Source organism: Muntiacus reevesi, chromosome 10, assembly GCF_963930625.1.
Source record: "Muntiacus reevesi chromosome 10, mMunRee1.1, whole genome shotgun sequence".
In the NCBI taxonomy this organism is placed as follows: domain Eukaryota; kingdom Metazoa; phylum Chordata; class Mammalia; order Artiodactyla; family Cervidae; genus Muntiacus; species Muntiacus reevesi.
Genome location: NC_089258.1, coordinates 38978838 through 38992642, shown reverse-complemented (window position 1 = coordinate 38992642; position 13805 = coordinate 38978838). Strand labels below are relative to the sequence as shown.

The 13805-nt window shown below is 48.6% G+C and overlaps 1 protein-coding gene across 1 annotated transcript in view; it reads left to right on the top strand.

Annotated features, from left to right (window-relative positions):
• The window catches only part of BRINP1 (BMP/retinoic acid inducible neural specific 1), a 133267-nt gene that overhangs the window by 103697 nt on the left and 15765 nt on the right, over positions 1-13805 (top strand). The window contains exon 6 of the mRNA XM_065947484.1: positions 781-1003. Coding sequence (XP_065803556.1) covers positions 781-1003 — 223 coding nt within the window. The remainder of the gene's footprint in view (positions 1-780; positions 1004-13805) is intronic.

Genomic DNA, 13805 nt, shown 5'->3' with positions numbered 1-13805 from the left:
TCCCAACCTGAGGCAGGAGCCCTGGAGACCCAGGAGTGTGTCCCCATCTCGTAAGCTGGAGCTTCCCAAACTGTGACTTGAGGAAAGGCGGCCTACGCATATAGCTTCCAGTGAGAGCGGGACTCGCAGCGGGGCGGGGGTGCGCGTCCGTTCCCTGTCCGTCTGCAGATCGCATCAGAGAACGTTTCAGTTGCTGCTAATATCCTGTCACACGGTCGCTTGCTACTTCCCTACATTTCCGATAGAGACCAGGCATGGGTTTCAGTCACCCAGCAGACCACAGTATTTGGCTGGAATTTGTTAATATTGTTTTCATCATATTTATTTTTACAGCCTTATTTCTACAGCTCCCATCCTACCAAATGCATGTTACAGTGATTTTCTGTGTCGATCAGGTAAAAATGTGGTTTGATTACTTCAAAGAAAATATTAAGTAAGATATAAGTACAAGTGATATGTGGATACCATTGTAAAGCTGGCATTCAAATGATAGAAGTTTGGGCAACCCTGTCTAAAGTAAGGATGCGGGATGCTGCAAAGTATTGATAAAAGACCCATCGTTGAAAGCGCAGTGGCCTCTTCACTACCTGCCAGGAGCAGAGCAGGCTGGTGCCATGTTTATAGGCCGCCAAGGAGTTGGCTTCAGTGGGGGCCTGTTTCTGATGGGTAAATAGGCTTTAGTGCGGGCCTGTTTCTGATGGGTAGGGCCGTGCATTTGAGGCAGCTGCCGAAGGGGAATGTCATGCTCAGCCCGTCTCCTTGGCCTTTGTCTCTTGCTAGATGAGTTTAAATCGTTCATGAAGCGTCTCCCTAGCAACCACTTCCTGACCATCGGGAGCATCCACCAGCACTGGGGCAACGACTGGGACCTGCAGAACCGCTACAAGCTTCTGCAGAGCGCCACGGAGGCCCAGAGGCAGAAGATCCAGCGCACCGCCCGCAAGCTCTTCGGCCTCAGCGTCCGCTGCCGCCACAACCCCAACCACCAGCTGCCCAGAGAGAGGTGAGTGCTGGCCCACCCGCCACCCCTGCAGGCTCAGACCTGGGAAGGAGGTGGGCGCCGGGTAGAGGATGCACTTGGAACACCCGGCCTTGCGTGGTCCAGAACCGCGGTTTCTCGGGCTTCTCCCCTGCTCACCCTGGGGGACTGGGTTTCTTATCTTTTCCGGAAAATACACTGAACTTTCAGCATACGTGTTGTCTGATCCAGCTCACTAAGGAAGGAAATTAACAATAGCCCCGACCGCTATGTGACATTATTCTGGTTGCTTAAATGTATTATCTCACTTTAAAATTACTTGGCAAAGCCGTTTTTAGCATCCTCATCTTAGTAGTGAAGAAACTAGGTTAGTGAATGAATCGAAGGACTTACTGATTGAGGGCCTTTGATCAGGGCCTGGAGTAGAGTGAGGCAAAGGAGGCGCCGACCCTGAGAACTTTAAGGGAGCACTGCCTCCCCAGTCACACAGGGGCAGGGTCCTCCCTGAGAGGGAGTGCCTTCTCAAATGCCCACTTGCCTTGCCAGCCTCAGCCCCGCACCATCCCTGCTCGCCATGTTCCAGGTGTTCTGGCGAATGATGGAGAAGATGGGGGTGAGCAAGACTCACAGGGTCGTGCCCTCCTAGCACCTAGGGTCTGTCTACTCTCTCAGGAGGGTTCACATTCAGAATTCAAATCCAAGTCTCTTAGGCTCCGCTCTCCCAGGGCGTTTATGAGCCACATCAGGGGGTTTTCTGTGTTGGTGTCTCCAGGGTTTTCATGCAGGCATCATGGGAGAGCAGGAAGGCAGGCTTGGGGGTCTGTCCACCTTGCTCCTGCCGGAGCAACGGTGCCTGCATCTGTTTCATATTTGGGGGTTCCACGTTCAGTTTTGGCCAGTGAAAGTGGACCCACTCTTTAAAAGACTGAGGCTCAGTCACCTTCACTTAGCAGATTCTATGCCGGTGTGCGTGCATGCATGCTCAGTCGTGTCCGACTCTTTGGATCCCAGTTTCTTTGTAAACTCATCCGGGCTCATCTCTATTCTCCCCATTCCCCCAACTTAGGTCCCTTTGCTTTGCATCTCACTTGTGATCCTTATTTTGTGAAACAAATGGAATTTCAGCCAGCAGTGGCTCACTTGTTGAAATGCTGCAGGAGGAGGGACTAGGACAGGGGCCCCTTGTCATCTGCGACAGATGCCCAAACTGCCGCCATGAGTGAAGGTCTGGAGTGGATTCCGTTTAGACCCACCGGGTGCCTGTGACCTGCATCAGGCCCTGGGGGAGATTCAGAAATGAACACAGTAACAGTGTCATGAAAGAGATCTCCTGGTGGAGGAGTGAGGAGGGGGCTCTGTTGGCATTCAGGAAGTGCTCCCCACATGTATTGACTTGCTAGGAACACCACAGCGAAGTCCCACAGAAGGAGCGGTCTAAACAACGGAAACGCATTTTCTCCCAGTTCTGGTGGCTAGAAGAGATTGGAGTGGGTGGTTTCTCCCGAGGCTTCTCTCCTTGGCTTGTAGCTGGATCTCTTCTCCCGTGTCTTCACGGGGTTTTCTCTCTCTGGGTGTCTGTATCCTAACCCTCCTTTCTTATAAGGACACCAGATCTGTTGGCTTAGGGCTCATCTCAGTGACTTCTTTTTAACTTAATTACCTCTTTAACGTTCTTATCTCCAGAATCACATATAGAGATACTGGGGTGAGGACTTGAACATATGGATTTCAGTTCATTCCAATCAGTCAGTTGCTCAGTTGTGTCCAACTCTTTGCGACCCCATGAACCATAGCACACCAGGCCTCCCTGTCCATCACCAACTCCCAGAGTTTACTCAAACTCATGCCCATCAAGTTGGTGATGCCATCCAACCATCTCATCCTCTGTCGTCCCCTTCTCCTCCTGCCCTCAATCCCTCCCAGCATCAGGGTCTTTTCAAATGAGTCAGCTCTTCGCATCAGGTGGCCAAAGTATTGAAGTTTCAACTTCAACATCAGTCCTTCCAATGAACACCCAGGACTGATCTCCTTCAGGATGGACTGGTTGAATCTCCTTGCAGTCCAAGGGACTCTCAAGAGTCTTCTCCAACACCATAGTTCAAAAGCATCAATTCTTCGGTGCTCAGCTTTCTTTATAGTCCAACTCTCTCATCCATACATGACCACTGGAAAAACCATAGCCTTGACTAGACAGACCTTTGTTGGCAAAGTAATGTCTTTGCTTTTTAATATGCTATCTAGGTTGGTCATAACTTTCCTTCCAAGGAGTAAGCGTCTTTTAATTTCATGGCTGCAATCACCATCTGCAGTGATTTTGGAGCCCAGAAAAATGAAGTCAGCCACTGTTTCCACTGTTTCCCCATCTATCTGCCATGAAGTGAACGTTTGGATTTGGTGTGATATAATTGAGCCTAGACCCTGCAAGAGGTGGCTTTTGACCAGATCCCTAAGTGATGGAATGGTGCATCCCCAGGTGGACCACACTAGCTGCACATATGGGCAAACGTATAACATTTAATGGTTACAGACTTTAAACAAATGCAGGCGTCAGTTTTGCTGGTTGTCAATCTACATGATGAAGTGGTAAGCCCAGCAGCCCCAAGATGTGGGGAAGACACACGATTACAGGTGAGCAGCGTATCCAGGGCACAGAGTATAGAGCACCGCGGGCACATGGGGTCCCAGGAAGGCTTGGATCAGCAGGGAGCGTCCCGAGGCAGAGAGAGGACTGGCCGGGCCTTCGAGGGGAGTGGAGAGGGGCAGAATCGGGGGCCTGGGTGAGATCACACCCTACCCTTGGCAAGCTCTGTGACCTGGAGCAGGGCGCTTCTCTGCTCTGAGTGTGGAGGTCCATATGTACAACGTGCTCTTCTCTGCAAGACGACAGGCGTAGACAGCTAGTCGTGTCCTCCCACCGGTGGGACCTGCAAATCAGAACCTCCCCCCTCCACACACCTGGAGAGGACCTCTGGATTCCATGTGGGCACATCACTCGGATCTCTTCACATGGCGCGTTTTGGACCCTGGATCCCGGTCGGTGGGGACTCAGACGTGTGCTCTGTGCTGACTCGTCCGCCGCCCTCCCCGCAGAGCTGGGCCTCCTTGCTGGCCGCGGGCCGCTTCCTGCCGTGCGAACCGGAGGCTTTAATGAGCGTTGCTCACCCTCAGCGCAGCAGGCAGGGCACCTCCCCGCCACGCAGCTGTGTCAGACAGAGGTGCTGACACGGGGACCCTGGGCCACCGGGGCCGATCAAGCTGGAACTGGCTACTGAGCCACCTGCTCTGCTGTGATCTGTCTGTGTCCTGGGCTCCGTGGGTGCTGAGTCCACAAGCTAATGCTGTCCCTTGTGCCAAGAAGGGTGGGTGGCGGTGTTGAGGCAGGGGTGGGGTGGGGGGGGGGAAAGAGCGCAGACTGCCTCCAAACCCTGACCCCCTTTTCTAGCCACGAGGCTTTATGTAACTCCCTGCAGCTCTGGAACAAGGGGGAATTCCCCTAGCCTTCAAGTTAAGTATGAGGATTAAGATTTTAAAATTCAAAAAGCCTGTCTCAGTTGATAGAGAGGCGCCACTTAGTACAGGCCCCCCCCCCCCCCCGCCGCTATCAGAAAGTAGAGTGTTTCCATGAAACCTTTCATAGGCTCAAACGGTATAAAGCAAAGAAGCAGTTACCTTTTTTCAAGAAAGCTAAAATCTTGGGGTTTCTTTTGGTTAGGTCTTTTCTAGGTCTTTATTATTAATAAAAAGTGAAGTGGCATAAAGCAAACTTTCGAAAAGCAGGGGATACCTGTGTATGGATTCTAAAGGTCAGGCGCTGCTCTGAGCATCTCCTGGGACTAACTCATGTTCCCCTCACTACAGTGCTGTGAACGAGGGACTCTTACTGTTTCTATTCTGCAGATAAGGGAACTGAGGCACACACAGTTTAACTTCGTGTTACTTCGAAGTTACTTCGAAGAGGTGTTTGCCTCGAAAATTTAGTGAGAAGTCAAATCTAGATAACTGCAGCTTGGCTTCAAGGTGTGTGGGAACCTAATACTGGACTGGAAGGATTTTGGTTATCATTTGTTGCCAGGAGTATTCTGATTATCAACTGCTGCCAAACGATTCACTCAAGACTTCTTGGCTCAAAGCAACGCTTACTATAAACTCTCAGGATTCTGTAGACTGACTGGGTGCAGCTGGGCTCCCCCAGTTTGGCTGGGGACTGGGGTCACCAGAGGGCTTGACTGGACTGGATATCCACGATGGCTCACTCCCAGAGATGGCCGGTGATACTGGCCCGCCCATGCCTGCTTCACGCGGCCTGGGCTTCTTGAAACATGGCAGTCTTCTGAGACGAAGAAGAAATCTTAAGTCTTCTTACAGCTTAGCTTTTGAAGTCAGAGAATATCCCTTCTACCATATTCTCTTGGCCAAAAGCCCAGTGGAGATTCAAGGGTGTGGATATTGGGAGGTGTGGGGTGGGGGAGGGAGTGCAGAGGGAATCCTTTTTGGAGATTAAGTACCACAGTATAAATGGAGTGCAGTTGGAGCTAGGGGTGACTCTTCTGTAAATAGGGCAAATAAGATGAATGATAATAATAATAAAAATCACAAAACAATAACAGACACCTGCTGAACATCTATTATAACAAGCAGTACAGCTCACTAAAGACTCTGGAGTCAGATTGCCTGGGTTTGAATCCCAGCTTTATCGTGTCCTCAGTTTATAACCCTGGGGAAGTTATGCCACCAGCTTTAAGCCTCAGCTTTCTCATCTCTAAAATGAAGCGAACAACAGTGCCAATACGTAGGGCTGTCTTGAGGATTAAATGCTTGAACCCACATTAAACGTTTAAGACAGGGCCTCACCCGTGAAAAAAACTTAATACATGTTGTTGTTCAGGCACTAAGCTGTGTCTGACTCTGCAACCCCGTGGGCTGCAGCACGCCAGGCTTCCTTGTTCTCCACCACCTCCCGGAGCTTGCTCAAATTCATGTCCTTTGAGTCAGTGATGTCATCCAACCATCTCGTCCTCTGTCACCCCCTTTTCCTCCTGCCCTGAATCTTTCCCAGCATCAGGGTCTTTTCCATTGAGTTATCTGTTCGCATCAGGTGGCCTCTTTTAACCAGGCACTGATTTTTGCATATAAATTGCTTAGCCCACAGTAGCAGTCAGTGAGTCTGAGTGTTGATGATAATGATGACATATATTTTTTTTCATCTAATCCTCACACAATCTCTATGAAGCTGATGCAGTTGGGTTTGTTTTATAGATGAGGAAACTGATGAGGCAGAGATGGGATTGACTCATCTGAGGTCACAGGGCAGATAAGTGGCAGGATTGGAATGGCCTTGCTGACCCCACGGGTGGGACTGGTGGTCAGGAGGCTGGTGCTGGCTCCAGGCAGTGAGCAGAAGCAGGCTCTGCCTGCTTGGGGCACCTTGGCGTGAGTGTCTGATGATGTTACAGGCAGGGTTGGCTCATCAAGGTCTTGGGGGTGGTAGTAGACCAGGAACAGAGCTCCATAGGCCCTAATGTAGAGCACTGAGATTCAGGGAATGGCCCCAGTCCTGGAACCCTGAACCAGCTCTGGAGCCCAGGCAGACAACGCAGACGCATCCCGTCTAAGTAGAGAGAGGAGCTCAGGCTCAGTGCAGCCAGTAATTCCAGAGAACTCAGCCTGGGTGGGCAGGCACAAGATAAACAGGACACACCCCTCCCCCAGGATCAGTGCCGATCCAGGCGAGGGCCCAGGACCAATTCCAGACCACACCTGCTAACGGGGAACTCAGCACCTCGCCAAATGCCTGTAGGGTTCCAGCGTGTATTAGGCGACGTGGTGGGTCCCAGTGATGGTGTGTGAGTATCTTTCCCCCCCTAGCAGGACCTTGCCTACAGTCAGACCACAGTACTGCAGCTGGGCGTGTCTGAGAAAGGCAGGACCCACGCGGAGGTCCCTGTGGATTGTCTCACTGCCAGGAGACCCTTCTGTTGTGCAATTAAAAGAGGGGACAGACTGGGAAGTGGGCTTGGAGTTTTGTCACTATGGTAGCTGGTCTTTTTGAACCTTGGTTTTCTCCTCTGTGAAACAGACATAATCATTTCCTCCTCCTGCTTCTGAGGGCCTTATCAGGCTCCCCTGAGATGGTGTGTCTGGCAGCACTTTGTAAAATCTGAGTGCTGTATGAGAGGGGGCTCTGCAAGCAGGGTGAACTTGAAATTAAATTCATCAGGAAGAGAATGGGACTGAGTTTAGGCTCAAGGCAACACTTTCAGGGGGCTTCCCTGATAGCTCAGTTGGTAAAGAACCCACCTGCAATGCGGGAGACCTGGGTTTGATCCCTGAGTTGGGAAGATCCCCTGGAGAAGAGATAGGCTGCCCACTCCAGTGTTCTTGGGCTTCCCTGATAGCTCAGCTGGTAAAGAATCCGCCTGCAATTTGAGAGACCTGGGTTCAATCCCTGAGTTGGGAAGATCCCCTGGAGAAAGGCAAGGCTACCCACTCCAGTTTTCTGCCCTGGAGAATTCCATGGACTGTACAATCCATGGGGTCACAAAGAGTCAGACCTGACTGAGTGACTTTCACTTTCACCACTTTCAGGCATTTCCACCACCCTGCACACTCCCACCTCGTTTAATCATCATGACAACTCAGCTGGCAGTGTCATTCATCCCATCTTATGAATGGAGAATGTTAAGACATAGAGATGTTAATTGACTTGCCTCATAATCACTATGAAGTTTACATAACAAGTGAGAGGCAGGATTCAAACCCAGGCAGAATCCTTTCCTATCACATTTGTGCTTTTCTATCTACTCCTGAGACAAGATGATCCCCTGCCTGCACTGCTAACTGCGGTGTGGTGGGAAACACCTCTCTTTCCAGAGGAGAGAAGGAAGCAGGGAGGGAGGGAGAATGGAAAAGAGAGGGGGAGAAAGGAAAAAAAAGAGGAAGGGAGAGAAAAAAGAAAAGCATAAATTCAACTTGAGCAGTGAACTCTGCTGGTTTCTGTGCAATTCCATAAGCATTTACTGACTCCCTGATCTCCCGCCTTAGGCCAGACACTGGGAGGCTCTTAAAGGTCATCGCGAAGGGGTGTTTTTCACAGCATCATTATCTAGCCTCAGGATATGCTTTTGAAAAGGACACCTGTTTGAACCAGAAGACCTGAGTTCATATCCTGGCCCAGGCCCTGTGTGAACCTATAAGTCCACCATATATTCTAGACTGAGAACATTGAATGCAAAAAAACCAGCCTTGCAGGGATGGGGACAGCCTGAATAAAGAACAGGTTACACCTCACCTTTACCCAGAACAGCTCTTTATCCATTTTCTTTATGGGAATTCTCATTAAAACTCATTTGGGAAAATAAGGCAATTTTTTATTTTTGCTAAAACCATTTGAAAACAGTTGGGGCTCTCTGAGGCCCTTCCCAGCTCCTAGGAGAAATACCACCCCCACGGAATGGCAGAGTAACTGTTCAACTCCAAAATATTGATAGAAGAACGGGAATTAAATCTGTGAGCTGCACTGCTTTCTGATGACACTAATTGGTCACGTCTCATGAGACGCCTACAGTTCAAACCAAGATCTTCTTTGGCCTCAAATGGCAATAGCCTTTTAGCGGAGTCTCCCCAGATCTACTCAGATCACTTTCCAGTATTTGTTCCAGGAGGTAGTCAGAATTGTTACTTAAGAAGCGCATTTGATCTTGCCACATCCCTGGTTAGAACTTTTGGTGACCAATCCCTGCTCTTAGGAGCAGACTCTGAAGATGACCTGCAAGTCTGCCGGGGTCTGGCCCTGCCGGCCTCTGGCTCCGTGCTTCACACCCCTTCTTGGCTCACTCAGCTACAGCCCTAAATGTGCACCCTCTGCCACCTCAGAGGCTTCACACGGGCTGTCCCCGCTGCCTGGAAGGTGCCTTCTTTCTTCCTGACCTGCAGGAGATGCTATGCACCCTGCAGATCTCAGCTCAAAAGCCTGTGTTCTTTGCATTGAAAGGCTGTGTTGGGGGCTTACTTTAGATGCTTCCCTAGCAGTCTGATTTCCCAAATGAAGCCCCAAACTCAGTTTACCCCATACCTTTTTTTATCCATTTATTAACACCTGTCTCTCCTGTAAGGCAGGCAGCTCCACGTATATATCTGGACCTAGGTTTTTAATCACTTTAGGAGTGTACTTTGGGGAAGGAAATGGCAACCCACTCCAGCATTCTTGCCTGGAGAATCCCAGGGATGGAGGAGCCTGATGGGCTGCCTTCTATGGGGTTGCACAGAGTCGGACATGACTGAAGCAACCCAGCAGCAGCAGCCGCAGCGTACCTTCCTAGCACAGTAATTGACACAGAGGAGCTATTCAAAACAATGTGCTCAAAGAACAGACAAATTATTTTTTACTTGGAACAGGGTCCCCAAAACATGTCAACACTGTATTTTGCAGTTGCATCTCACTGCCATATAAATGGACTTCCCAGGTGGCACTAGTGATAAAGAATCCGCCTGTCAATGCAAGAGACACGGGTTCGATCCCTGGGTGGGGAAGATTCCCTGGAGGAGGAAACAGCAACCCACTCCAGTATTCTTGCCTGGAGAATCCCAGGGACAGAGGAGCCTGCCTGGCAGGCTGCAGTCCATGGGGTCACAGAGAGTTGAACATGACTAAAGCAACTTAGCACACAAGCACGCCATATAAATACATCTACAGATTTTTCACACATTGCATTGTATGTGGTTAGATTGCCTTCCTCATTCATAAGAAGAAACTAAGGCCAGAGGGAGTGAAGTGACTTGTCTGAGATCATTCCGGGAATGTGTGAACAGAGCATGATGAAAATTCAGGCCTTCGGACTGTGACAGTCCAGGCAGGAAAATGGAAACTGCAAATGAAGATTGTTTTTAATTGACCTGTATCCCAATTCTGCAAGTATACGTGGTTAAGTCCCTTACTTTGGGAAATGCACCCTAGTGAGAAAAAAGAAGCGGGGGGGGAGACAAAAATAAACTCTTCCTAGAGTTTGTTAACTTCAGTCAGATGGAGAGAAATTCCTAGCACTGACTAGGGCAGAGTGATCAGAACAGGGTGTCCTGATTTTTGTAGAGGTTACGGTGCAGTAAGACAGGGGAGATTCGTGGAACTTGAACTTGAGGGCAGGCGGTATAATTATTGGCATTTTACAATGACTCCTGGTCCTTGGTTTATTTTTACTTCTCATATTCATGCGGCCTTGACCCAGCAGTCCAGGCTCTCGCCAAGCACAATGTAATTGCACATTGTTGAGATGAAAATCTCTTGGGGGCATCCACCTCAGGCTTCAGTCCCGGGGCCATAGCTGCTGAGCCCATGTCAGCTTTTAACGAACTTCCTGCTCCACGCAGTGTTTAATTGGTGTCTATGGAAAGATTCCAGCCACCGAGATAATCGTTCTCTCTGTTATAGGACCCTCAGTATCCACACTGATTTTGCTTCTTCTCTCTGAACCTATACTTACTTGCCTCTGGATTTAATCTCATAGACTCCTGCCAGGGGGCAGAGGGATGTGACTTCTTGTCTTTTATTGAGCTGAAGTCAGTGGCAGTTTATTAGACTGACAGTCCCTGCTCTCCCCGTTATTAGATTATGTGACTTCAGAAAATCTCTAAACCTACCTGACCCTTATGTTTCCTCATCTGTACGATCAAGATGATAAGAAAAGCTGCCCTGTGGAGTTGATGTCTCAGTCAATTTATATGATATATGTGAATACTCTTCGTAAAGAAATACACAGATACGATGTTAATATAATCAAGAGCACAGTCATAGTAGATGCTAGATTTTTGATGGTTAAGACACTCTTTCTGCTTCTAAGAAACAGATCTTTCCATTAGAGAAAATAAGCCATGAGCCCGACAAAATGTAATAATGTGGCAGAGAGGCAGTGGAATTTCAGATACTTAAGACTTAGACGGTGCAGTCCGACAGGCCGTGTGTGGACCGCCACTCACTGCCAGTGGGGCCTTGTAGAGCATTAAGGTGTCCGAGCTTCATTTTTCCCACTGATATGGTAGAGATAAAAATAATACCTACTGGCAGAAAATCAATAAAAGAACATATATGCCACTTTTAGCACATAGTAAGAAGTCAAGCACAAGGCTCCTTAGCATCCAGATTTAGAAACTAATAATTTCTCAGTTAATAGAAAGTTAGGTTAAAATAAGGAATCCTATAGTGCTGCACATATATAAATATAAATTATTTTAACTTAAGATATATATATATATATATTTCTTGGCTTGTCCTTTGAGGTAGTGCCAGAATTTTTTCTGAGGGAGTTTGTATACTCCATTTGACGTCTTCCTGGCTTTCTTGCATAAACCACACCAGCGTTTGTATAGTATTTCCAACTTTGGTTTATTCAAAGTGAAGCAGTAGTTTAAAGACTCTTAAGAAGCAATCTAAATGTTTGTAGATTTTTATGAGCCCTCCCAATCTCTTTCAGGTACTTCTCCTTTATTTAAATTGACGGCAGTTCTTTCATCAACTGGTCTTTATAGAATTTTCCCACAGAATCCAAATGCGTTCCCACAGAAAAAGACAGCTCACATTTCATTGATTTATTTGACTCTTAATTCCATGATCTCATAGTAGCAAATACAACTGGCATAAGCAAGCTTGGGAATAAACAAAACCAGCTCTCGGTGAGAGTGCTTGTTCCCTGGAGGAACCAGAAGCACGTGGGCTTTCCAGGAGCGTGACTGACCTGCCACGAGTACACACCATGAGTGTGCCCAGAACATCAACCCCACGCTGAGCGGATGGAAGAGAGAGTGTCAGTCATGCACCAAGTCACTTACAGGCAGGTCAGTTACAGGAGCTTGTCCCGAGAGGGGAGCTCTTATTCCTCCTAACTCGTCCCTGTAACAATAAATAACGATAATAATAGTTCACATGGAATCCCTGTTTATTATGTACCAGGCACAGCTTTAAATGCCCTACATAATTTACTCACGAATCCACACAACAATCCTATAAAATAGATTCTGTTATGCTTCCCCTTGTGTAAACATAGAATTTGAATAGCAATAAAGGAAAGAAGGCGGGCGAGACGTATCCCTGTCAGGAAGACTCTAAGAATCCCCTTTTGTCTCTGCCCAGATTATTCTGTTCGCCCTTTAAACCTCAGATCAGACGGCCGCTTCTGAGCGGTGCTTGCGCTGACACCCTGGCCCGAGTGGCACTGTCAGCAGCGTGCCTCCACGTCGCGCCGCGCGGGGTGTTTCCCACCACTTGGCACATTTGCAGGTGTGTGTTTAATCCCAGACTTCACCTACTTGAGCACAACCTCTGCGAGGGCCGGGATTCTGTCTTTTTTTTTCATGTATGTATTTATCTCTGGCTGGCCTGGGTCTTCACCGTTGCACGGGCTCCTCTCTAGTTGCGGTGAGCTGGGGCTGCTCTTCTTTGCAGCGCCCAGGCGCTCCTGCTGTGGAGCAGGGGCTCGAGGGCCCACGGGCTTCAGTACTTGCGGCTCCTGGGCTCTGGAGCACAGGCTTCGGGTATTGAGGTGCATGGGCTTAGTTGCCCCAAGGCATGTGGAATCTTCCCAGACAAGGGATCGAACCCTTGTCTCCTGCAGTGGCAGGCGGATTCTTATCCCCTGCGCCACCAGGGAAGGCGGGCGGGGATTCTACTTTTCTTATTCACCAGGGTGCCCCCCCAGTGACAGGTAACATGGCGTGTAATGACACAGCGTTTGCTGAACTGAAGTGAGGGCCCCAGGATTTGAGAAGGAAGTTGAAGGATGATGATGTTTTGAACTTGGGGTGGAAAGAATGGTTGTTTAAGAAAACAGCATATACTTATGAAGAATTGAATGTGACACTGATTTCACCCAGACATGGGAATTAAGAAATCAGAGAAAGCACATAAATCAAGATTGAGTACACAGGATCTGGAAGCAGCCAGTCTGGCGTAAAATCACGGTGAGTTGTGAGCTCATAGCTTCTGGCCCTAAGTGTCCTCATCAGTAAAATGAGGATAATAACAGTACTTTCTCCCCAGAGTTATTGTGAGGATCACCCAAGACAGACATGCAGTGTTCTTCAGTTCAGTTCAGCCACTCAGTCAGGTCTGACTGTTTGTGACCCCATGGACTGCAGCACGCCAGGCTTCCCTGTCCATCACCAACTCCCAGAGTTTACTCAAACTAATGCCCATTGAGTCGGTGACGCCATCCAACCATCTCATCCTCTGTCGTCCCCTTCTCCTCCCACCCTCAATCTTTCCCAGTTTCAGGGTCTTTTCAAATGAGTCAACTCTTCGCATCAGGTGGCCAAAGTATTGGAGTTTCAGTTTCAGCTTCAGTCCTTCCAATGAATATTCAGGACTGAATGGAGAATGTTAGGATGGACTGGTTGGATCTCCTTGCAGTCCAAGGGACTCTCAAGAGTCTTCTCCAACACCACAGTTCAAAAGCATCAATTCTTCGGCGCTCAGCTTTTTTTATAGTCTAACTCTCACATCCATACATGACCACTGGAAAAACCATAGCCTTGACTAGATGGACTTTTGTTGGCAAAGTAATGTCTCTGCTCTTTAATATGCTGTCTAGGTTGGCCATAACTTTTCTGCCAAGGAGCAAGCGTCTTTTCATTTCATGGCTGCAGTCACCATCTGTGGTGATTTTGGAGGGCCCCCCCAAAAATAAAGTCTGTCACTGTTTCCACTGTTTCCCCTTCTATTTGCCATGAAGGGATGGGACCAGATGCCATAATCTTAGTTTTCTGAATGTTGAGTTTTAAGCCAACTTCTTCACTTTCCTCTTTCACTTTCATCAACAGGCTCTTTAGTTCTTCGTCACTT